The following is a 27,328-nucleotide window of genomic DNA, read 5'->3' on the forward strand; positions in this document are numbered from 1 at the left end:
TTTGCATAATTTGTTTCTGCAATCTTTGGGAATACTGTCTCTGTCAGTACTACTTCAATAAGACTTAATGCCTTTGCATCTTTCTTCCTTGACTCTTTCAAATGAGTCTTCTGTGCATTTGTGAGAGCAGCATACTGAGTTGGATCAGTCACATCATTGAATCCATTAACTACAAACTCCCACAAATCATTTTCAACCATAATGGTTTTCATTTTCTTGGCCCATGTATCATAATTTTGCCCATTGAAGGGTGGTGGCTACTGCCATATCTTTCTTGCATCTCTTGCCATGTCAAATATCCCAAGAAAAAAAATGCCCTAACTCACTATGGATGTGGGGCCTCAAAGCTCTGATACCATGTGATAAATATTATAAATTTAAATTATAACTCACAACCTTAAACCTAAAATCTTTGCTCGGCACTTAAAAAATGCTCGGCACATGAAGGTGTTGAGTGCCAATTTTTCTCGACACTTGCTCAGCACTTGAAGGTGCCGAGTCACAAATTGCTCGACACTTGATGGTGTCAAGTGACAGGCAACAGGTGTCGAGTTGGCTCAGCACAAGAAGAGCTCGGCACACAAAGGAAATGCTTGGCAACAATAGATTCCAAGTGATCTCAGCTCCAACTAAGAAAGAAGATGCCGAGTATTCTATTCAACTGAAAAATTATAACTTAGAAATATTCTAATGTGAATTCTTTAACCATTAAAACCAGAGAGCCAAGCTTTAACCTTTCAACCAAGTTTCTCAAATACAATAAATAGAAGAGGACGAACAATAGATTCAAGTATGCGTGCTTTCTTTTCTATTCAACTAAGATTTAAACTATTACAAAATCTGGGAGCATTCGGCTTCCACTAGAAAACCCTAAAATAACCCTAAACTGGTAAAACTTCAAACTTAAAAATTTTAAAAATTTTAAGCCTGCAACTCTAATGGCTACATACAAAGGTGCTTAGAGAAATCACTGCTTCAACAGGACAAAATCAAACAACAATAAACTCACAGAGTGAATAGGGGAAGTACATGCAATTGCAGGCACAAACTTGTTTCCTTCTTCCTTCTCTGCTCTGCTCTGCAACTACTGATCTGTTGAATATGCTTGAACTCACTAAATGAATGAATAAGCATTCCTTTTGTCACATTCTATTTTCCCCCTCTTTTTTTGATTTGAAAATCTCACCCACCGTATTTATGTTTTCTGTCTGTTCTATTGGTCGTCAGGTGGTAGGTGGGCATTTGGCTCTAGGGGCAAACGTCAACTGTTGTATTAAATATTCCAACAAATATGAACATAGGGAAGGAACCCAATTAATGTAAGATAGCAACTGCCTTGAATGGAAGAGAGTTCTAATGGTTCATTTTCAAATCTAGAGACATGTTATGGAGAATGTAAGCAATATCTGAGATTGCTCTTGACTTTCTTGATGTAATGCTTGAACAGAAAGGTGGTGAACATGAATAAATCTTATAGAGTGTTAGCAAAATATTTGAAAAAATGAAATACTTGTTCCTGACCTATAGCTTTGGAAGATTCACTCATTAAATCATCCAAATTTGAATCAGCATCCTCATTTTCTTTGGAATTTGGCATATTTGAGAAAAGGATTGGAAATCAAACCATGAAGTACAAGTATCAGCAGCCAAATTATGCTCCTATTTTGAGAACTATGCTTCTAGATATCAGTGATACCATTTTAGGAAATGTCTCCCTTCAAGACTTCTGGTCTTCTCTTGTGAATATGAAGAAAGGACTCCATTAGCCAAAAAGATATTAGAAAGTGGCTTGGCTCGAGCATGCGGACATGCCATTTTAGTACAGTGCCTAGAGTTAGTATTAAAGTGCATGAAGGCTTATCATCCCAACACTAGAGAAGTTATTTCGCCAAACAATGAAGTAATTGTCCGTCTAGACCCTGCCTCTATTGGTGTTATTTTCTGATTGCCTACCAGGACACAATATGCCAGCATCAATCTAAGAACTGCCAAGGAGTATTTTACTGCAAATCAAACCCAATGTTTAAATACTATGGTGATGTCATGGTTCTTGCAACCAAGAAGAGGAAAATCTCAATTAGGAAAATCTATTCACAAATTGTTACTAAAAGAAGACATGGCAAACATGGTAACTCTATTGAGCAGGATCATTGGTCTTTGGGATTCACATGAGTTCGAAGGTTGGATGTTCCTATTTATCAATATGGTCTATGAAGGAAAATAATATATTGATTGGGCTGAAATTATTAGTGATTCATTGCATAGACAGCTCATGGGACTTCAAGAAAATGACTACTTTTATATGACTTCATATCTTTTCTATGCTATTGCAAGTACCAAAAGTTGGCCAAGAGTTAACCGGAAGGGTATTTATGATGATACAACCATCATTTATAATCATCTTCCTCAAATTCAATATGATAATAGCTCACACCATTTTAGAAGAGTGAATGATGCATTCACAATGCTAACTATTAGGGAGATTCAGGGGAATGCTGGACTCATAATTTCACCAAAAGCAATGATGAAAGTACAAAAATATGGAAGTGTTTTCATACAATTCCTAAAGTTTACTTATATCAGGTTAGCTACCTATGATGGGTGTCCACTAATGCTACCTAGATTTGTTGATGATAAATTGGTCTTGATTGAAATGTGCAGGCAAATTAGTCAAATCAATAAACTTTGCAGGAACAAGAGGATAGATGAAATATCTTTTCCTATCAGCATTGGATATTATAGTTGTGATACTACATCAGATGCCAGGAACATTGAAAGATCTATCGCCACAATAAATTTGCATCCTTACACCATGCATTTCCCTTATGATAGTAAGGGCTATGTAGTGAATGAATTAAAGTTAAATCCCAGTCTTGGTCACTTCCCGGCTCTAGAAGACTTTTGGGAGGACTGTGAAAATGATTTCAAAGTCAGGAAGAGAGATTGGATGCGGCTTATAGTACAACAGGTGATAGACTTCAAGTTGGACATTGATGTGACATGTGTTGATGATGATGAGGTTTCTTTGGTCAACCCTTACTATTATGAGAAAATTGAATTGCTAGATCTCCCTCCTATTGATTGGTCAATTCCCGAATTAAGAAACTTGAAGGAGAGGTCTACCTATGTTCTTAAAAGGACAAGAGATTGGATCAGTAAAGTCAAAGCCGAAAAAGCAACTGGTGAATTTCAAAGTAAAGAGAGCAGAAATAATAAAGGGGAATTATCTCAAATGGCAATAGAGGCAACTTCTAGTGAGAAGATGCAATGATTGGATATAGGACCTCAAGATCAAAATGAAGATCTAAATCAGTCGAATAAGTTTACAGTCAAAAGAAAAAGGACGAGTATGAAAGGTAGAATGAATCAGGAAGAAAATGAACCTAATATGAAGGATCAAGGAATTCCCCAAGCTATTGAACCACACATTCCCATTACATCATCTCATGACGTAGCACTCCCTCATTCAAGTCTCTCTCCTCCTGAGATATCATTAATAGACATCACACAGCTAGATAATCAATTATCTAATTCAAAAGATTTAATGATGATTGCTGAAAATATAACAGGTGATGTACCAGTTTCAAATAATATGCATTCATGGTTCTAGAATAGTCTTCAGAAGAAGAAGAAAGTTGTTCAAATGATCCTGCCTCCATTTGATGTGATCTCTAGTATTCTTCAGAAGCCTCCTAAGATGAAAAAGACCAAGGTGATGTCTAGGTTAGCTATTGATGAAACTTTAGGCAACTTGTGTGTGGAATTAACCAAGCCTATAATTGAAAAGAGTGTTGATGAAGCATTTGAATCAGATTTTATTCTAGATTTAAGGTCGATCTTGGTCCTTCTAATGCAGAAAGAGATTTTCAAAATTTTGAGGTGACTATTGCTCAGATGCTACAAAGGGCGAAGAAAGAGAAAAGAACCAAGGAGCAACTCAAAGAACAAGTTCAGATGTTGATATCATATATTAATTCAATAAGTGATCCATCTAATGCCAAAGCAGTGGTCACTCCACCAGTTTTAGTAGGCCCTGATAGTATTCTAGATCATATTGTTGTTAAAAGAATAGAAAAACACAATTCACATAGTATGATGATCGAAGCTTGGATAAATAGGATGATAGAGGATGCTTCAAAACTTATAATTGGAATGAAGGAGATATGTGGAAAAGCCATCAGACAGATATAGGAAATTTTTTAAGAGCTAGAAAATAGCAAGGAACAAAAATCCACCTGGCAAAAAGTAGCTGATGAATTAAAAGAAATGGCCAAGTTAGATACAAGCGTCCTACTCCTTGAGAAAATTATTGCTGATCCAAGTGACAACCAAACACATATATGGAGTAAAAATGTTGGTTGGAAGGTGATAAAAATCAGCAAAGGGATCACTAAGTTTGAAAAGCTAATAGCTTCTTTGGAGCAGTTGAAAAAAAAAGGTACAGATGAATTAATCTCTAGTATAATAGGTGGGGCGCCAATAAGTGACCTTTAGCATATTGATTTTTGGTTTCTTCTTGATTCCTTTAGTGTTCAGATTCATTCAGAAATAGAAAACTATGTATCAGATGCTAAAACTATGATGAAGCTCAGCCTGGTTGCAGTCACTGTGAGAGATTGTAACATGTCAGCCTATCGACAAGAGTTAGAAGAAATTCAAGATAGATATTTCACAGCCAAACTCAGGACGGAAAATGTGTTCATTCCAAACTATGAATCAATGATGATCATTATGGATGTTTATAGGGTTTTTCGGGATAGATCAATTTTTCCAGATAGACAGAGTTGGTAGCTAGAAGAATTAGTGATTGCATATGTAAACATCTTTAGGAACTCTAGCTAAAGTTTTGTTTTTGCAAGTTTCCTTGTATAGGTTAATTTTCTTGAGGTTAATTAACCTCCCCAAAATCACATATTTTGGAGGTGGTTATTAACCACGAAGAGGTAGTTATTAACCTCTGTGTCTATATAAGGGCTCTTTTGGGCTTTGTAAGGGAACTTTTTGGTTTTAAAAATAAGGGAACACTATGCTGAAATTTTGATCAAGAGATAAATTTTGGAAAGTATGTACACTTTTTATCTCTGAAATCAAAAAAAAAATCTCTATTGTCTTCTTCATGCAAGGAAATGAAATGAGATGTGCTTTGGGTTTCTTATTCTAAAATCAAAATTTTTGCATGTTGTAGTAGACATTCTCATGGTACTGTGCAAATGTTTATGAATAATGAATGTGCTTGGTAATACTGGTTGCTTTTGAGCATAGTTCTCAATCACCTTTGTTATCATTCTTGTTTACCTAAGAAGGTTGTGAGGGCATGTGGTGCATTCATCCTGAACGGCTTTCTTTTGATCTTTGAAGTTTTAGATTCTTTATTTGAAAATCTTTTTTTTTAAAATTATATCATACGAGTGAGCTGCCTCTCTAAACATAGAAGAAGGCCACATACCAAGGGCCTATCCAACTATTGTGAACAGTTTGCCACATACTCCATTGGGCAAATTCTATTGTGACAAATCTGTTTACCAACAGAAAGTCATATCAACACACCAAATTTCAATACTTGTAATGCATTCTTATTTTGAAATGAATATGGGAATCCATTTAATGTAGACATGGGTGCTAATCACTACAATCAGGCTACATCCCCTTAACAGAGCAATGAATGTACACAAACTGGCATTATGAATGCAGTGTACATGAAATCTATAAAACATTTGTAATAGGTGTAGCCTAAGGGGAAAAAATAGGCCATTGCCTTATCTGGTTACTTCTTTGAAATGTATCACAACATTTCAAATGCAAATCCATTTATAGCTATAGTAACCTTTAATAATTGGATTGGTGAAGAAATCATCTTGACAGCTTACACACTCCCTTGTATTACGATCCCAAATTGCATATTGGGTGAAGCTAAAAAATCAATTTGATATTATGTTTTTGTAGCCTCAATAACCACATAATCGAGAGCCTGCATATCAGAGAGAAGAAAAATTGGTAAAAAGTCAAAGATAGAACATAGATATTTAAGTAAAAACCACAATAAAAGACATCATCATAATAATAAATATAAAAAACCTAAGACACTTTCACATCATAAATAGTAAGAAAATCATGCAATGCCTTACATTGGCCATCATTGATGGCACATGTCATTAAACAACTCCAATATTGAGAGTGAAACCTTAAAAAAAAAACTGGCAACTCATGGATCATAATCTCCAGACATATATCATTCAACATCATCTGAAAAGTGAAATTTAGGCAAGGAATAAGTACAGTAATCAATTAGTAAATTTAGATGAGCAACTTCAAGTGTAAATTTATTACATTTGGATTGTATGTCAATGAATAATGGAGTTAGACGTAGTATATTACCAAAAATGACGATCTTTAAAAAAATTCATATTTTCTATATTTCTAAATCTTGAATAAGATCTATGATTACTGGGTGCTTGTAGAATTTATTTTCTTCACTAAATTTACAAAGAATTGCAAACCAGACCAAATCCTTTGAGAATCTGGATTTGTAGGGTCTATAAAGCTTGCATTTCTGTTTGGTAGACCATGGAATAATAACACATTAGTTGGCAACATCAATAAGATGCAACTATATACACTCCTCCAAATGAATAAACTAAATCCAAAAATCCAAATCTCAAGTGGCAACATTACAAATAAATATTATAAGGCATGTTCTGGTTTGTCCAATCATTTGACACCAAGCAGCCTATGGCCAAGTGCTTATTATCCTTCATAAACCTTCATAGACTTCAAACCTTAGTAAACATCAGCACCCCTGCAAACAAAAACAAAAATTCAATCTGATGTTTTATTTATTATATCAGGGTTTGCATAAAATCATCGATGTTTTGCATTGAAATTTCCAAAATAATAAAAAATCTCATCAACCTCCAAAGAAAGGTAAAAATCCTTTCTACTTACAGGGTATCTCCTCCTCCATCAACAAAGCCTTCATGATATCCTGCTCAAAACCCTATCCAGCTGAAGTAGAATGTTCATTCAAAACAAGTGGGTACCCCCTTTTGGTACTCTTGATCACCTCTGCATCCTCAAGAATCATGCACAGTAGGAAAAAAAACCCGACATTTCTTGCACATCTAGTACAAACAATGCCTTCGACCTAAATATGCAATATTGCTTAAAAGGTATGACCTCAATTTATATATCCTCACAATACTAAACACATGTTATGTACAAATATTTGGAAAAAAGAAGGGTAAAAAATTATTAGAACAAAAAAATTACAAGAAGGAGAGCTCAACAAGGAAACAAGTTCAAACAAGTCAAGAGGAAGCTACCCCTATCCATAATATTCCAGCGTGGAGCATGACAAGAAGCCCATTAGGCCAAACAATCAATAGCTAATATTGTATTAAAACATCTTAGTAGACTACAATAGTACACATTCAAGACAAAATAAATCTTTGTGTATATTAATTAAGATTTTAAAATTTCATGCAAAATAATGTTTGTTTATAATTAATTAAGAAACAACAATTCATATTATTGTATTTGCCATAGGCAATATACTATTGCAATCACTGATATTTAACTAGTGATTAATTCTTTTAATGACAACCAACCAGATGTAAGTTTTTTTTTTTTTTTTTAATTTAAAATTTTAATTTTTGTAATGTTTATTTGTGAAATTTTTAATTTCTAATTTTTTAAAAATTAATTTACTTGAACTTGATTAGCTCATATGGTTGAGGTCTTATAAAAGCAGATTTTAAGCAAGCACTACCCAATATTTCAGCTTCCTTAATAAATAAAAATAACATTGTATGAATATTTTTTGAGTTGTATATATTTTAGCATACAATAGTATTAACTTTGATAATTCTTAATGGTATAAACTATTTATACATAAACAAACAAGTGAAAAGGTAAAAAAATAGTTATTAATAAGAAATGTAATTATGAGTCACTATAGTATAGTTAATAGATGGATCACAACAACAATTAAAAGGTAAAAAGAATTAGTTATTAGTTAAAAATTATCAAGTCACTATAATATGTTTAAATGATTATATTTTTAAAAGAGTAATATTTTATATAAAAATAATATTTTTCACATAAATTAATTATAAATATTTTAATATTTTAATATATTAATTTCAAATATTTAATATTTAAAATAGAATGATAATTTCTTAATCTTTCTAAATTATAAATTAAAATGAATAATATTTCCTTTACAAATATTTTGTCATCCACATAAGTTAATTATATATATTTTTATATTAAAAATTTTAATTTTAAATACTTAAACATTTAAAATTGAATGATTTCTTTGTAAAATTTCCATCTAAAAATGTTAAAATTAATCAAATATCAACATATTACTAAATTTATTTAATATATTATATTTCTTAACTCTATTCATTAAACTATAGTTTATGGCAAATACAAGCCACTATGTGGCACTTGTTTATTAGTGTCAACATAGGACTTAAACATGCAATGATATTTTCTATAAGCAACTTAAATGTTGATAATGTCATATCAACAAAACTATTGTGTATATATTCTAAAGAGTTTGTTTCATAAATTTAGGTAGAGACATTTCATTTAGAGCCATTAAAAGTTTGGTGATACTTATGCATCTTAATAAAAGATACTAGCATTTAATTTTAAAATATTATTGGAAAGTAGTTATGTTTTTAATATATTGTAAAGTTGTTTTGTTTATTGTACTTGTTTAGGCTAGTACTATTGATTCAATTTGAATGATTAGTGAATTAATTTATAATCTATTGACTAATCATAATGAATTATTTTTTGATTATTCAAACATTTCTAAGTTTATATCTTAATTTATTAATATAATTTATTATTGAATCTAATTTTCTCAACAATGATTGGCACATTTAATTTGGTCTTATAGGACTTTCTTTAATAAAATGCTTTACATCTATTTTTATAGCTATTTCTATTACAATATATTTTTATAGCAAGTGCATGCCACTGTGTGGCACTTGTTTCTCTTTCTTTTTTGATGTTTTTGATCTTTGCTCTTAGAAAAATGAGTTTCTAATATTTTCTTAAAAATTATAAATTTACTGCAATTAATGCTAAGTTTTTTTGGGGGGGGATTTTTTTTTCCATTTCATAAATATCTAGTAAATACTCCACTTTCCCCTATAGTTAATCCTCTCTTATGTGCAAATTAGATGTAGAACATAGAGAGATATTTTTCTTTTTTCTTTTTTTCTTTTATATGTATGAAACTTTTCCCAATCTTCAAGTGGCATTTACTTTTTTTGAGTCTCAAACTCTAATATGTGCTACAATTTATCTTGTTCCCCCTTTCACATCAGTGTACTAGTTTGGTATGATTGTAAAGGATAATCTAAAACTTTTCCCAATCTTCAAGTGACATTTCCTTTTCTTGAGCCTCAAACTCTAATATGTGTTTTAATTTACGTAGTTTCCCCTTTCACATGGGTGTACTAGTTTGATATGTTTGTTAAGGATAATCTAATAATTAGCTTGCAATATTATGTTTACAACTTTATTGTTCAATTTAAAAGTAATTTTCTAGTATTGTTTATTTCCTATTTACTTCTACTATATCTACTTTTAGTATGGAAAAAGTAATACACATTCTTGTATCACCATTATCATTTCACCAATACTAATTATGTCTCATTTGAATTTTTTTTTTTTTTCCTATTTCTTCAATATGTATTAGGAAAAGTTTGGAAGTTTCAAGAGTTTAAAATTGGTCATTGCTTCAAGGAAGCCAATCAATTTTCTGATTTTTTAGCCAACTTGAGGGCGGGCCTAGAGTTTGGCTCCAATGTATTTGATAAAGATTATATCTATGGCTTATTTAAGGTTGTCACCTTTTAATAATTTTGGTTGAAGAGCATGCAACCTTAATGGTTTAACACCCCTTTCAGGTTGATTTGGCACATATGGTATTGTTTGGGGTGCATATCAGTTGTAACTTGGCAAGGAAACGAGGTTTTACTAGTATTGCCTCCTTGAGCCCTCAAATCATTTTACACATTATTAAGTTTAGTATGGTGACTTGTTAGCTTTGTCCGGAATTTTATTTTTTATAAATCTAACATATGATGATTTATGTTTTTGACATAAACTTTTAATTTATCATATTTTATTTTGAATTCAAAAATTTCCTAATTTCACTATAGAGTTTAACTCAATTTCCAAATTGGAGGGAACTCCTTGTTTATTAGGTTGAATATCAATTTGTGTTATTTAGTAGATTCAACATAAGACTTAAACATGTGCTCCTGTATCCACTCTTTAGAAGGCTTGTACATTTGTTCAAAATGTTTCTCTTGGCCACATTGCTTCTACTCCTACTCACACTAGGGTACAAAATATTTCTCTTGCCCATCATTTGCAGGATGCTATTGGGGATACCCTTCATCCTCAAGTTGCAGTTGTTGAAGCTTTTTTTCCCTCCTACTATGGCTTAGTTCACTACCACAGGTCTTGGTCTAGCTACTCCTACTGTAGGTGTTCTCCATTCTCCTAATGCTTACCCTGGGTCTTGGGTTGTTGTGGGGAGATCTGCAATTTCTTATGTAGATGTGGCTACTTTTAAGATAGGTATTGGCGATCCTATTCTGATGAAGGGGACCCATTTGGTTGTGTCTATTTCTATAAGTAACTTACTTGTGCTTCATCTAGATTCATAAATTGTTGATGAGATTTCCACATATGTAGAGGATTTCTCTTCTATTGCTATTATTTTATGTTTTAGGGGTTTTTGGTCCTCTCTTTCAGATTTGCGTGCTTGGATTTCCAAATATTGGGACCCAATAATTTCATATTTATTTTAGATTTACCCTATCATAAGGGGTTTTTTTATTGTGAAATTTGCAAATGTTGAAGATAGAAATTCCATCTTGTGTCACGGTTTCTCGTGGGAGGAGAGTTTCCTCTTGATGACCAAACCTTGGTATTAGGATTTTGATCCAGCTACTGAATCCTTTGATAAGATTCCTCTTTGGGTAACGCTATCAAATCTTCACCTTCACTTTTGGCTAGATTCAATCTTGGAGGCTATGCGGGATGCCCTTGGGGACTTCTTGTTGGTTGATTTGGTTTCTTCCAATATCTATAGGATGATGTATACTCACATCCTTGTGGAGATTGATGTCTCCAAGGGGCTCATTGAAAAGATTAAATTGACTTCTCCAAATGGTTCTTGGATTTAGCTTATTGATTATGAGGGTATTCCCTTCAGATGTAGGAAATGTCATAAGACCAACCATCTCACTATGTGATGCTCCTCTAACAAGGTTAAATCAAATAAATCAACTTCTTGGTTGTTGGGGGTTTTAGATGATCACTATATAGTTCAAAAAGTATCCATGGATGTTAATGGGTTGAATAGCTCTTCCCATATTGATCTTTCTTTGGCTGAGGATTCTATTGTTGTCTCTGATGATTCAAAAGTTGTCCTAATGATGGTTTTGACTTAGAATGTTATTTTTGTCCCTTCTTCTACAGATGATTCGAATGTTGTCCCTTTGGCAATGTTGATGAAGAATGTTGTTGATGTCCCTTCTTCTGATGTGTACTCTATCCAGAACACTATTGTTGGTGTTGATTTAGTTGTTTTATCTCCTATTGCAAGGGTTTTGGGGGTTAGTAGTGGAGCTACCCTTTGCCTTGGGGATTGGCAAAAGGTTGCTAGGAAGGTGGAGGATGGTGGGACATACAATTAAAGGGAAAAAAGTCAAATCCTCCAAAATTTTGTTTGATATGTCTTTATGTTCTCAAAAGACTGGGCCAAAATGTAAATCTTGATGGTCTGTGGCATTTTGGGTTACTTGTCCTCTTGTTGGGAATTTTGGTGTGTCCCTCTAGTTTGTTGGGTGGTGTTAGTTTTTTTAAGATCCTTCATTGGTATATCTTTCTTGTCCTTTTGTACAAGGTTTCATGTCCATTCAAAACTTTCTTTTACTTAATCAAAACATAAGACTTAAACATACAACATTATTTTTTGTGGGCAACTTAAATGTTCATAAGTCATATCATATCAACAAAACCATTGTGTATATATTCTAAAGGGGTCGTCGCATAAACTCATGTATAGACATTCATTCAAAACCCTTAAAAGCTTGGCGGAAATGCCACTTATCTTACAAACATCCCCAAATTTAATATTGACAATAAAAAATGTTTTAAATGATTTCTTATGTATATTTTGTAATAATTTGATTGTACCTAAATTGATAAAATCAAAGTGGAAATTAAATAGGATATATATAGATTATTTATAAACCAAAAAAATGTAACAAATTATATATAGTATTTTAAAATTGTATGCATAAAAATGACTATGTTATACAATAATTTATGTAAATTTAATTAATTTATTCGATACACTAACATATTAACTTGTTTATCTAATTTTCTATTAGTAGAACCTTTTATCTCATTTTAATATGAGTGCCAAGTAAAAATTGATAAATAAGAAATTATATATTAATTAAACTTTTATCTGTTTCAATCAACCCAACTAAACTTCATAATATATAAGAACAATTTGTAAAAAACACTAAACTATAAGAACAAAAATAATTAGTTAAGCCCTGCTTTTCAGTTTGTTGTTTAGATTTGCACTTCTACTCATTTGTGTTTTCATTCATTTATGAATAATTTAGGTTATCAATTTTCTATTAGACCACTCTATTAACCATTATACTTTTCTATCTAAAAGAAAGGAAGACGGAAAAAAGTGATAACATCAAATCACCATGACTATAATGCATATTCTCTCTCGACATTTGCTTTCATTCTTGCTAGTCTCGATATCAAGAAGTGCCATGTAGTGGCATGTATCTACCATTATAGTTTTAAAATAATTTATAATATAATTTTAATTTTGTTTGATCCAAGATATTAAAAATGATTAAAGGATTGTTAACAATATTAGACTAGCTACAATTAATTTAATTCATATAGTTGATAATAATAATTAATAAATTAAACTAAATTAAAAATCTTATTATATATATCTGAAATGATTTAAATTATGATGTGTCAATTGAAATTAAAATGTGAGAACGACTATTGGTAATTAACCAATTGACTAATATATATTCTTTTATAAATAGTATAGATATATTCATGTCTCGCAAATATTATTATTAGATAGAAGTTAAAATATAGTGAACAATTTTAAGAAATTAGTAAATATTAAGATAAACAAATCATAATTTTTTTAATGATATTCTTAAAAAGTGAGTATACATATCAAAATTGTATCAATCTTCATTTTGAAATTGTTATCATTTATAATATAAAATAGTTAGTTTTAACATTTTTATCATTATTTATAAATTAAATATTTCATCAACCAATTAAGATTGATGAGAAATGAGATTGTAAAATTGAAATATTTTTAAATGTAATTAATATGATTAAAATCAATCACATGCAAGTAAAAATTAATTTTTGAAATTTAAACATTCGAAACTTAAAAATGGTAATTAAAAATTTAAATATTTTAAATAAAAAATATTAAGTAGAATTTAAATATATGATTATTTTCCATTTGATTGGGATTGGATATATGACTATATTACATTTAAATACACTGTTTAACTTTTTAAATTTATTAAATTATTTACTTTTCATTCTATTGGTAAAACAAAATAAGTGAGGAATCAAATTTTAGACTAAAGTTTAATTATTTTGATTTGATTTATTTGTCTAAAAATATATTTTCTATTTAGTTTATATTGATATATTGATATTAGTTTATATGATTAGTTATAAGTGAAATATTTATATCTATATTTATTTTATTAATGGGTCAAATAATGTTTGAAAATTTGTTGGTAAAATTTAAATAATTATAAATTATTAAATAACTATGATATAGTATTATAATTATATTTTCTATTATAAATATATAAATGTATAAATTTTATAACTAATATAATTCATATATTCTATCTAAATAGTTTTCTTTATTTATTTGTAAAATTTAAGTGATTATAAATTATTAAATAAAAATAAAGCAAGAGCCTACAACACAACAACAGTAACTTGTGAGCCTCTCATGTGGGAGGTCTTGGGTTCAAATTCTCTTGACAAATAAAATAATTAATTACAACAAATAACAATAATTAATCCAGATTGTGATCATTTATCGATATATATATATATATATATATGTGTGTGTGTGTGTGTGTGTGTGTGTGTGTGTGTATGTATGTATGTATGTATGTATGTATACACATAAACACATACATATACATATATATACATATACATATACATATACATATATACATATACATATATATATATATACATATATACATATACATATACATATATACATATGCATATACATATACATATACACACACACACACACACACATATATATATATATATATATATGTATATGTATATGTATATGTATATGTATACACATACATATACATATATATACATATACATATACATATACATATATACATATACATATACATATATATACATATATACATATACATATACATATACATATACATATACATATACATATATATAATAAAAATGATATAATTATATAATTACATTTTCTATTACAAATATATAAAATTATGTTATTAGTAGTCATTTAAATATTCTATATACTATAATAAATTTGTTAAATAAAAACTAGATTTATACTAAAAGAAAGTAAAGTAAAGTAATTATATTACACTTGTTAAACATATTTTGTAAAGTCTTTTTTGTTATCATATATATTTCTATCTTTAAATTTTGTATTAAAACATCTTAATGATGTTAATGAAGTACAATAACATTTATACATTTTTATTTAAGATGAATCATTGTTTACCAACAAATAAATAAATCTTCATAGTACACATTCAAGGATCAAAAAAAATTTTTTTTTATAATTAATTAAGAATCATAATATCACATGCAAAAAAATCTTTGTTTATAACTAAGAATTACAAAATCTCATGCAAAATCCATAACAAAATATTGGAGGCTTTACAACCTTGTTTATTAGTGCCTTTTAAATTGTTTGTCTAATTAGAAAAATGTATTATTCAAATACTTTTTGAGCTATAAAGTTTTCATATTTATTGTATTAAAAATAATTCAACACAATATATTATTGATGGTTTGATTGGTTGTTGTATGTTACAGTAGAGTGCAACTTTTTCATATGTTTGTCCAATCGGCACAATTTATTATGCAATTACTTTTTGCAACTATAAAGTTTTAATATATATTATATTTCAAATTATTTACAAATATATATTTATTGACAATTTAATTGGTTGTTTTGTGCTAGAATAGGGCTTGCAAATTTTTGTACACAAAATGCAACAAATTATTTTAAGAGACTTTTTTAAAATTAAAAAAAAAACTTAAAAAACTCTAACATTTATTTTAATTGTTAAACAAAATCTTTCTATTAAACTCAACAAAAATCAAAACTACTATCCACAACACAAATCAAAACTACTAAACTACTATACTAAAATTGTGTCTTGTTAGGCTGAATAACAATTTATATTATTTATTAGTGTCAACATAAGACTTAAAGATGCAACAATATTTTTTGTTAGCAACTTAAATGCTTGAAAATGTCATATCAACAAAACCATTGTCTATATATTCTAAAGAGTTTGTCTCATAAATCTAGGTAGAGACATTTCATTCAAAGTCCTTAAAAGTTTAAGGAAATGTCACTTATCTTACAACAATTAAATATAATATATATGTATTATTAATATACCAAAGAAAGTAACAAATATATATATATATATATATATATATATATATATATATATATATATATATATATATATATATATATATATATATATATTCAAAAGTATATACATAAAAAAATACTCTTTTATACATAAGTTATTGTAAATTTAATTAATATATTCTATACACATCAAATTATATACTCTATAGTAACTGATTTATAATTTTTTATTAGCATGATTTATCTCCTAGACATTTGCTTTCTTTCTTGAAATTCTCTATATTAATACAACAACCAAGCTTGTCTGAAGCATCAGCCTTCATAAATGGTGCCTTAATGAAACCCAAGTAATATTGTGCCGGCAAGAGAAATAAATCTTTATTTATAATTAATTAAAAATTATAAAATCCATGCAAAATTGATCCAAATTATACAAAAGATTAAATGTTTGAAACTATTTTTTTTATATTTTAAAAAAGTTTTTCTAGGTCTTTTTTAGTTAAATATTGTTATTTTTATTATAGCCATATATACATTTCGTGACTTTTGATGTTACATCATTGTATATATTCTTACATATTTTCGATTAATATGATGGCTTTTGGTTTGCATAAAACTCTTTCAAGTTTTTGCAAATTTTTCGAGAACATTGATATCACAGGTATTTGATTTCACCAAATATTATGTTTTCAACCCACTTTCAAAAACCCATAACAAAATATTGGCAGCTTTGCAACCTTATTTATTAAGTTGAATAACATTTTTATTTATTAGTGTCAACATAGGACTTAAAGATGCAACAATATTTTTTATGAACAACTTAAATGCTGATAATGTCATATCAACAAAACCATTGTGCATATATTCTAAAGAGTTTGTCTCATAAGTCTAAATAGAGACATTTCATTCAAAGCCCTTAAAAGTTTGAAAAAATGCCACTTATCTTACAAAAATTAAATATTATATATATATATATATATATATATACACACACCAAAGAATGTAACAAATATATATATTTATAAAGAGGTGTATGAATTTTAAAAAAAAAAATACTCTACTCGCTGATTTATAATTTTCTATCGGCATGATCATTTATCTACTGGACATTTGCTTTCATTCTCGAGATTCTCGATATTAATACAACTACCAACCTTATCTCAACTACCGACCTCCATAAATGGTACCTTAATGAACTCATCGACTCAAGTAATAATGCACCAGCGGGAGAAATAAATAAATGATTCTCTATGGAATCAAACCATCGAAAACTCCACTTTGGTTATTAATCCTATTGCCAGTATTCCGTATTCCAACGAAGATGAGATCAAAATGGCTGCAATCTCTGGAGGAAAAGCATGTTCTGATAACAGGTGGGTCAAGTGGAATTGGGCTTGCCATTGCCAAAGAGGCTCTCTCTCAAGGAGCGTTCATCACTATTTTAGCCAGAAGCTCCACTAAATTGGAGAAAGCAGAACAAATTCTAGCCAAAGATGGTGACACCAAACATAAAATACTTACCAAGGTTTATTTTATTGCTTCATTTCAAGCTTATCCCAAGGCTTAGAAATCTTGAGATTGATCTGAGTTTTTTTTTAATAGGTTGCAGATGTGTGTGTGTACGAAACATTGGCAAAGGCAATAAAAGAGTCTTTTGAATGGAGGGCTGTTGACGTGCTGATCTGCAATGCAGCTGCTGCAAAAATTGCACTTATGGATGAGAGTAAGATTGAAGATCTGCATGGCATGATTCAAACTAATTTGACAGGGGTTGTCAATACTTTGCATGTGGGGATTCCATTGATGAAGCAGAAGAGTGCTCAAACACCCATGTCAATTGTTCTCATGAACTCTCTCATAGGCCTGGTATTACTCAAAAGCTTCATCTCGGACTGATTTATTGTGAATTTCAGTTCAATATTATATATAAGCCAAGCAAACATTTGTTTCAAGTAATTTTACCTCTGTATCATGGTACTTGTTATGTTATCATCTTCTTAGTAGATCTAGTGGTATAGTATGTATTGATTGAATGTTTCATAATTTTAACAATATTTGATGGGAAGTGATTTTCAAGATGTTTGTATTGATGTTGGATATTGATAATTGAATGAAGCATATTCTTTAGATCTTCATTTAATTTATGAAGTGTGAGACTGGTGTTTTTAACTAAGCAAACAACATGTACATTTGTTATTATATTTGATGATATAGTCTTGAAACTATAGTTTACAAAATTGACTGGGATTTGATTGTTTCCACATGATTTTGAGAAGTATAAAATTAGGATGCTCAACTATTGGGTCCTATCTCATATATTGTTGAAGAATTTATGTTTTTCTTGACTGTAATTTCTTTATGCAGTACACTTTGTATGGTAATGCTGTATATACTGCAACCAAACATGCTCTCAAGGGACTTGGAGAAACTCTCAAGCTTGAATTGATGCCTTATAACATCCGAATTAGCATAATCTTTCCAGGATATACTGAAACTCCCATGCTTGATTACTGTAAGTATCTCTAATTTTATCTTGCAAATGTTTAATTTTATTATCTTGTAAATTTATAATTAAATATAAATAAGCTCTTCTTCTTTTTTGTTATGACCATTATCTTCCATTCTAGATTATCCTTCAAATTTTTAGAATTATGTGTATATAAAGATTCTCAAGATTTAATAATAAGTTATTAAAAAAAATTAATTTATATTATTAAATATAATATATATTTTTTAATTTGATTGTATCACATTTCTATCATAAATATATAAAATAACATTAAATAATTTAATTTCTTATTTTATTAATATGATAAGTTCTATGTTTGTTCATTAATTGACGATTAAAAAACTCATCTCTAATAAAAATTTCAATATTTATTCACTCATGATCAAAACATGTATTTTAATTTGCAAAATAAGATCCTCTTAACTAAAACCCTTTTATAAATAACATAATACAGTAACATCTAAAACTTTCCCACTTAATATTCTTTAAGTTATCTTAATATAGTTTTGTTTTGATGTTTCCAATTTATATAGGTGGCATGGAAAATGACAAAGACATATTGCAGATTATTAAGGCCACAACTTTCTATAATCGAAGTCAAGCAGAGAAACCTGAACATGTTGCAAAATATACATTACAAGGAATAAAGAATGGAACGTTTCTTGTCACAAGCCAATACGATGGCCTTGTTATGTCAACATTCTCTCGTGGACCGATGCCTGCAGACTCATTTGGAAGGGCTCTGGTTGAGTTGCTATTATATTTTCCTATTCGACTCTTCAGCTTCTTCGCTGCTTTTTATGTTTATTATGCTATAAAACATAGGAATAATAAGAAATGTTAGAATACTTTGAGAAGAAGTATATATATATTTGTTTTTGTAAAAATAATATTGATATCTTTTTAAAGTATAAATAAATGTAATGATGAAATTTGAGAAAAATAAAGTGTTTAGAATCATTTTCATTGGATATTGTTAATGCAATGTTCAATGTAGAAGAAATATATTATAGTCTGGGAATTGAAAAATAATATGATCATATTTGATTTATATATTGTAGATACTAACCTTCTCTTATTGATTATCTAGTTTATTTTCACATTCATAAAATTACTTTTTTTTGGTGCTAAAGTAAGTCTTGAGCTTTCAAAACACAAATTTATATTTGGGCTTTCATTTTGTCCCTCCAACTAGTCATTATAAGCCAAGTAAAGCACAAAATTATTGACTTGCTTTCAAAACACAAATGTATATTTGGGTTTTCATTGTGTCCTGCAACTAGCCATTATGAGCCAAGTAATGCACAAAATTATTGACTTGTATAGTACGTTATTACATTTGAGAACACACCTTAGTCTCTTTTCATTGCCTAAATAATCAAAGGATCATAAAGGAGAGCATCTCAATACAATCACATAAGATACATCTATTTTATTGTTGTACACCATCATTATACTATCTCCTTGCATCACCATAGAAATGAAGTAAATGGTTTCTTATTGTCTTATATATTTAAAGTGAACCACAAGGGCTTGGCCTAGGGAGACTATCCTTGCATAGTGCATTCTTGAAAGGTTTTGTTGAATACTAACAATCAACTATTATAGGTCACAAAAATCATGATGAGAAGATCATAGAACTGGAATCTTGAATAATTAATATACATGTGGTTCATATTCATACATTAGGTTTACATCCATGGAAGTCAACCATAAATTCAAATGCAGAGTTTGGAGATTTTAAAATGTTCATTTAGGATTAGAAGAAGATCAGAGTTTGGAGATTTTAAAATGTTCATTTAGGATTAGAAGAAGATCTAATAAATTAATGAGTTAATTACTAACACTTAGCACAATAATATATCTATGAATTTTCAATTAAATGTTTTAATTGATTTTCTTTACCATCTAGAAGCATTTCATTTAGCATATTTATGAATTCTAGCTCCTTAAACTGGGGTCTCCTGATGATGTTAAATTATTATTTTTTCTTGTTTGCTTGTATCTAGGATGTATTACTTTGTTATACATTTTTTGTTGAGCCTAATGTACATTACATTCCTTTAAAAAAATTCCTTTAACATTTTAATTATTTTTTAATATGTACATTTCATTTGGATTTGATTAGATTTTAAATACCTTGTCTATAATGTTCCTTACATAATATTTTTTTAAAAGGTAAATTAAAGTTTCCTAGCATTGAAAATGGGGTGCCAATGGATTTACCAATTTAAACTATGTGAGGTGAATTTATTAACCAACCACTTCCATGCTTGCATTCGATGCAAGAGAAAGAGGGGCTTCCAAACATAACTCTCAATATAATCTAACTTAGATTAGCACAGTCCAAAGGGATAAATAGATGCTAAGGCTATACCTAAATTACATCAAGGAAGTACACAAGAAAGTCATCTTTCATGTAATGTAAAGTTTGATTAAACATGTGTAATTATAAACATGAAATTGAGTTAATTGATTAAATGAGAAGAATAAGATAGATTTAGGTGTTGAATATATATAATCAACCCAGTTAAAATATAAAAAGAGCTCTAGATTAAAAAGTGAAATGAGTGATGAAGTACTCAACTTGGAATGTGTAGAGGAATATTCCTTTTTGCTCCAAAAATTGAGGATCTGAATCCATAACAAAACTTTCAACTGTGAATTCATGATCGCAATAGGAAACCTAGAAAATTTTATTTTTCCCAAAGCCTCGAGAAGACATTGACCTAATGTTAATGTGTCTAGATGCTTTACTTCAAAAATATTTTGGTGAGTAGTTTCTATATCTATTATTAGAATTTGGCTATCCTAGTCCTACACATAGTAATTTTTTTGTTTTTGTTTTGGGAAGACGAGGGATTTTCTTGGTCAAGCTCTAGATTGAGGAATCAAAATTTAAATTGAAACAAAAAGGAAAGAAAGACAAATGTGAATATTCACCTTGCTTGTAGAAAACCTTATCAATAAGGATTTTGTAATGCTTGTATGTTGTAGATGTTGAATTTGCAATAAAGGATGCAGGAAATCTCCATAAATGCAATGGATCTACCAAAACCACATCATGGAGCCATAGTTGTAAATCTACATAAATGAAGAAGTCAATGAATGTTTCAATATAGATCTCCTCCCTTGACGGCCAACAAAATACTATATCTTCAAAAGGAAATGCTCACCAACAATCCTTGAATCTTTTAATGCCTTGAATGCTTAATGAAAATATTGATGATTAAATTTTTGAATGATTGTGATATCTTGTGATTGCTATATATATGTTAGATGTCTCTTGATCCATCCAAATGTGAAAAGAGGTGCCTAGGCATCCTTTTATACTAGTTTTTGGCCATGAAAACAAAGCAAGCTAATGAGGTCACCCAATTTTACAATTTACAACCCTGAGATAAAATAGGCCCTAGGATTTAAAATCATTGGGCAATAGGTTGACTTGGGTTGACCTATCCTAGGGTTGGGTCACAAGGAGCTATCTCTGAGGTCTCAAAAATTTCATTGATGATAAGGGAGGATACATGGCATACGTTGGAATACTTTAGAATAACCAAGAGGGGGTTGAATCAGTTATCCAAACTGCAAATGCACAAATAAAATTTATCAATACTACAACTTATCCTTATAAATGCATTGACTATTCAATACATCAAACATATGCATATTGTTTTCCTATGTCAAAGTAACTTTGCAAAAATGTAATCATGCAAAACCACAAAGCCAATCACACGTTTTGACAGAAGGATTTTACGTGGAAATCGAATTTGGGAAAAAAAAATAGTAACATGCTACCAATTTTCACTCTTCTGAAGTGAGCTCTGTAAGGAGCCAACCCTGTTAAAAGTTACAAAACACACTATTAACTGTAACCTAATTAAAAGATTTCAATCACCCTATTAGGAGTGAGCCTTATTAGAGGACATTAGAACATTCCATTAGAATGTCACCCTATTAAAGGATTCACAAATGACTATTAGGTCAACCTTAATCCAAAGGTTTATCTAGACTGATACAATTATTAGAAAGTAGTAGTAGGACTTGATCTGATAATAAAACAAAACTCACTTGTAGATTACATATCTTTGGTTCACTCCTCCATTCTTCTTGGCATTCATACCCTTCATCTATGATTTCTTGTTCACCCTTCAAGCCTTCAAGCTCTTAAGCCTTCTTGCTTTGTATGCCAATTGTAGACTCTTTTATTCATCCACCATATGAAAAAACACCTTAGACTTCTTGTCTTCCTTAGGTTCTTGCACATGAAAATTTTTGCTTCTTGCCCACTATCTCTATAAATAGAGAATTTAGGTCTTTTGTCGCTTACCCATAATCAACAATTCTAGGGTTAGGTTAGATTCAATGAATCTACCCAATTTTCCATTTTAGTCCATAGTTTATCTTGATTTATGTACCACTAGCTAATCATAGAAGTCTTCCACATGCTTCACAGAATTCAAGAAATCAACTTTGTTGGCTTGGATTCATTAAATCTTTGATAAAAGTCTTTTTACTGTCACTCGATATCCACATTGTTCACTTAGCAATAATAGTCTTTTGATGCTCAACCAACACTGAGTTTCTCGGCATCAACTAAGTCTTCCTTACTTGGTCACTGCTGTCATTTTCTTGATGTTTGAAACTAATTATATTTTTTTGATGCTCGACACATACTATTTTTTTGACGCTCAGCATATGCTATTTTCTGCTCGGCCTAAACTAAGTTTACTTGGCTTACACTGTTTTCTCGACCAGGCTTGGTAGACACTTTTTATGAAGACACTTCATCTAGGCTTAGCTAAAGTTACCATTCACTTTAGCCTTAAGTAGATCAACAATACATAATATCATCAATTTCTTGCTTGGTCTTAGTGCACCTTTTATACACAAAATAACTCAACCTTTCTCTAGGTTCCCTTGTTATCCTTATCAAATCCTCTTCATCTATCAAACAAGTGATAGCATTAATACCAAAGTAATCAATTTCCTCACCAACAAGTAGTGGGTTTGACATCAGTGAAAAAATAATGATTTCTCCATAATAGTTGCATCAATCTTCTTCACTTCAACAATTTTTTTCAACAACATAATAGGAAGAAGAGATGATTAAGTATAAATTCATCCATGGGCCATAAGGTTACTAAAGTTTGAGTACTAAAAGGTCTTAAATGATAGGTGCTTCTAGTTTAATATAGTAGACTTAGGCTCCACTTTAGCAGGAGTATGAGTTCTCTCAAACTCATGGTAAAGTAGATCAAGAGAGAAATATAACCTAATTATGACTAAAGAGATGAAGAAACCACCAAGCCCCTAATTATAGTTTAGTCTAAAGTCACAATAAGAGGGATTTCACTGACAAGAAAAAGTTTAGCAAACTTTCCCAACAAGGTTTCTATTCCTTATTGTAAACTACATGAAAAATAAAGGAGTGTTGCAATAAAAAATGATGTTAAATGGTCTAGCAAGTGCATGTGGAATTCTAGTCAACCTATTAAAGATGATTTGAATGGTCCAACAAGTGTGTGTAGTATGCTAGCTAATTCATCAAAAAATATTTATCCTCAAGGAAACTCCATGTCCCAATGAAATGTCCCTTCCTCCGATTTTATATGATATTTCAAGCCTCTAATCAGATTTTCAAAATCAAACAACCAATCTTTCAATGATCCACCAATTTCTCAATAAACCCCAAATCGGGTATGCCAAAAATAGTGCCAAAAACTTCACAGCTTCACATATTATTAGTAAATCTGAAAGTGGACATTTTTATAGAAATTTCAGCAGCATAACAGCCTAAAAAATGACATTTCTAGATCTGTATAAAATTTACACAATAGCTCCCAAACGGAGGATAAAAACAATGCTCATCGGGCTCCCGAAAACAACACAAAATAGCTCGGAAACACCACAAAAACACTAATAATATATCACAAAAGTATAATCATGACCAAATAAATATATTCAGCTCTATTTTAACATCTAAAAGTCTAAAATACAGCAGCAACCCAAACTGATATGAAATACTCAACTGAAAACACCAAACTCTTACAAAAAACACACCCGAAAACCCACAAATCTGCACTGTTCAGCACAAAGGAAAACTCTAGATGAGCATGCACATGGAATGGCTTCAAACTCCCATCCTTAGCCTTCCGAAAAACTTGCAAACTCTCGTTCTTGGGTCTCCTTCTCCACAGGTTTGGCAGCCTCTAAAGAACAACAAAGGAATGAGCAAAATCAAGTTCTAGAATCAACCCAAAATGCCTCCAAACCCCTTAGAAGAGGGCATAACCCTAACTCACGTCCAAGAGGGGTTAATAAAATATAATTTAATAATAATTTTATTTATTAGTCCATTGGTTTCCAAAGATTAGCCCCTTTTGCCGAAACTTTACTTTTTTTGGAGCTTGCCTGCCTTAGCAAGGTTTATTATTTTTAATTATTTGAAAAGGGGACATGAAAATTTTGTACTTCTAATTTCAACTGAGGTTTGATCAAAATTTCTTTATTCTTTTCTCGCTGCAAATATCTTTTTTCTCTTTCACTTAGTTGCATGCGACCATAAATTTTGACATGTAGCTGATTAGAAGCAACATGCAACCACCAAATTCACCAAGAACTAACATGAAAATGATTATAATTATCATGCAACCATAAGTTTTGACATGCAACTAATTAGAAGCAACATGCAACCATAAATTATGACATGCAAGATCTGGGTAGTTGTCAAAACTGACATGCAAACTTCTACAAACCCTCAGGCTGGCAAGATCATTGCTCTAATACCATTGAAATGTCCCTTTCTCTGATTTGATATGATATTTCAAGCCTCAAATCATATCTTTAAAATCAAGCAACCAATATTTCAAAGATCCACCAATTTCTCAATAAACCCCAAATCGAGTATGCCAGAAATAGTGCCAAAAGCTTCACAACTTCACCTTTTATTAATAAATCTAAAAGTGGAAATTTTTATAGAAATTTGAGCAGCATAATAGCCTATAAAATGATATTTCCATATCTATATAACATGTACACAATAGCTCCCAAATAGAGGACAAAAACAATGCTCATCGGGCTCCCGAAAATAGCACAAAATAGCCCGAAATCACCACAAAAACTTAATAATCTATCACAGAAGTATAATCATATCCAAATAAATATATTCATCTCTATTTTAACATTCTAAAGTCTGATATACAGCAGCAACCCAAACTGATATGAAGTACTCAACCAGAAACACCAAACTCTTACAAAAAAACACACTCGAAAACCCACAAATCTGCATTGTTCAGCACAAAGGCAAACTCTGCATGAGCATGCACATGGAATGGATTCAAACTCTTGTTCTTAGCCTTCCTAGAAACCTACAAACTCCTATTCTTGGGTCTCCTTCTCCATAGGTTTGGCAACCTCTGAAGAACAACAAAGGAATGAGCAAAATCAAGTTCTAGAATCAGCCCAAAATGCCTCCAAACCCCTTAAAAGAGGGCATAACCCTAACTCACATCCAAGAGGGGTTAATAAAATATAATTTAATAATAATTTTATTTATTATTCCATTGGTTTCCAAAGATTAGCCCCTTTTGCCGAAACTTCACTTTTTTTGGAGCCTGCCTACCTTAGCAAGGTTTATTATTTTTAATTATTTGAAAATGGGACATGACAAGTCCTCCCCTCCCAAATATTGCTTGTCCTCAAGAAATGAAGGTTGGAATTCTCAAGAATATGTGCTCCTTCCCAAGTTGCATCCTCTAGTGGTAATCCTTTCCATTTGACCAAATGCTCTATGACGCTCCTGTTTCTCAATCTTTTCTCTCCTGTATCCAAAATCTTTTTTCTATAGATACTATGGTTTGCTAGCCTAGAACCTTCTTCAGGAAAGATACATGGAAAATATTATGTATTTTTCTATTTGGTGGGAGCTCCAATTCATAACTACCTCTCCTACCTTCTTGATGATCTTATAAGACCCATAGAACCTTGGCTTGAGTTTCTCTGCCCCACTCCTCTTCAAGGTGCTTTGCTTATATGGCTGCAACTTAACAAATACCAAATCTCCCACCTCAAAAGATCTTTTAATCCATTTCCTATCAGCATATAACTTTTTTTGGTTCTGTGTATGTTGTAGATTATCCTTGAGGGACCTTATTATGTCTTGGCTTTGCTTGACGAAGTCACTTGCTACAGGTACTCTGCTATCGAAAAGTATTAGATCAACAAAGGAAAGGGCATCATAACCATAAAGAGCACGAAAAGGAGGCATACCAATAGACATGTGATGAGATGTATTGTAACAATACTCCCCTAGGTGTAACCATTTCACCCAAGAATGTTGTTGATTTGAAACATAGTTCCTCAAATATCCCTCTATCCATTTGTTAACTATCTCTGTTTGTCCATCTGTTTGAGGGTGATAGCTAGTATTGGGAGTGAGTTCAATTCCTACCAAATGAAAGAGCTCCTTCCAAAAAGAGCTGAGGAATCTACTATCCTAGTCACTAACAATGTTTCTAGGCAAGCCATGTAATCTAAAAATTTCCTTGAAGAACAATTCAACCACTTGTGATGCCTTGAAATCAGATGTGATAGGAAAGAAATGTGCATACTTAGTTAGTCTATCTACAACCACATATATGCAATCCTTACCTTGAACCTTGGGCAACCCAGTGATGAAGTCCATGGAAATACTTTCCCATTTTTGTTCAGGAATAAGAAGTGGCGGCAACAACCCTATAGGAAAATTTTGCTCACTCTTGCTTTGTTGACATGCCATACATTCCTTAATGTGTTTAAGCACGTCCTCCTTCATACCTTTCCATAAAAACTGCTCTCAAATTTTTCTGTATGTTTTTAAGTATCCCTGATGACCAACCAAAGGTGTGTCATGAAAGGCCCTCAATATCCTCTCCTTAGTTTTTGATCCTGGCACTAAGAAGATCCTGTTCTTGTAATAAATCAATTCATCAACAACCTTGTACCTGTTATCATCCACTAACTTATCCAAAATCTTGGTGGCAAAAGAATCTTTAGCATACTCTGAAATTATGGAGACT

General features: G+C 30.7%; 1 protein-coding gene across 1 annotated transcript; it reads left to right on the forward strand.

Annotated features, from left to right (window-relative positions):
* Nucleotides 1–16,997: 16,997 nt before the first annotated feature.
* LOC149580652 (3-dehydrosphinganine reductase TSC10A-like) lies at nt 16,998–19,266 on the forward strand. The gene is made up of 4 exons (XM_089814388.1): nt 16,998–17,285; nt 17,363–17,626; nt 18,125–18,272; nt 18,803–19,266. Exons 1-4 carry the CDS (start codon nt 17,001–17,003, stop codon nt 19,111–19,113), a joined length of 1,008 nt encoding a protein of 335 aa, XP_089670514.1. The 5' UTR covers nt 16,998–17,000; the 3' UTR covers nt 19,114–19,266.
* The last annotated feature ends 8,062 nt before the right edge of the window (nt 19,267–27,328 follow it).

Source organism: Cupressus sempervirens, chromosome 1 (assembly GCF_028749045.1).
Source record: "Cupressus sempervirens isolate cs-2001-9-10 chromosome 1, ASM2874904v1, whole genome shotgun sequence".
Taxonomy (NCBI): Eukaryota; Viridiplantae; Streptophyta; class Pinopsida; order Cupressales; family Cupressaceae; genus Cupressus; species Cupressus sempervirens.

Excerpts from the sequence above, each read along its gene's own strand:
- LOC149580652 (XM_089814388.1), top strand. The coding sequence starts at position 17,001 with ATGATTCTCTATGGAATCAAACCATCGAAAACTCCACTTTGGTTATTA. Across the intron at positions 17,286-17,362 it reads AACATAAAATACTTACCAAG|GTTGCAGATGTGTGTGTGTA; the intron begins GTTTATTTTATT and ends TTTTTTTAATAG. Across the intron at positions 17,627-18,124 it reads TGAACTCTCTCATAGGCCTG|TACACTTTGTATGGTAATGC; the intron begins GTATTACTCAAA and ends TTCTTTATGCAG.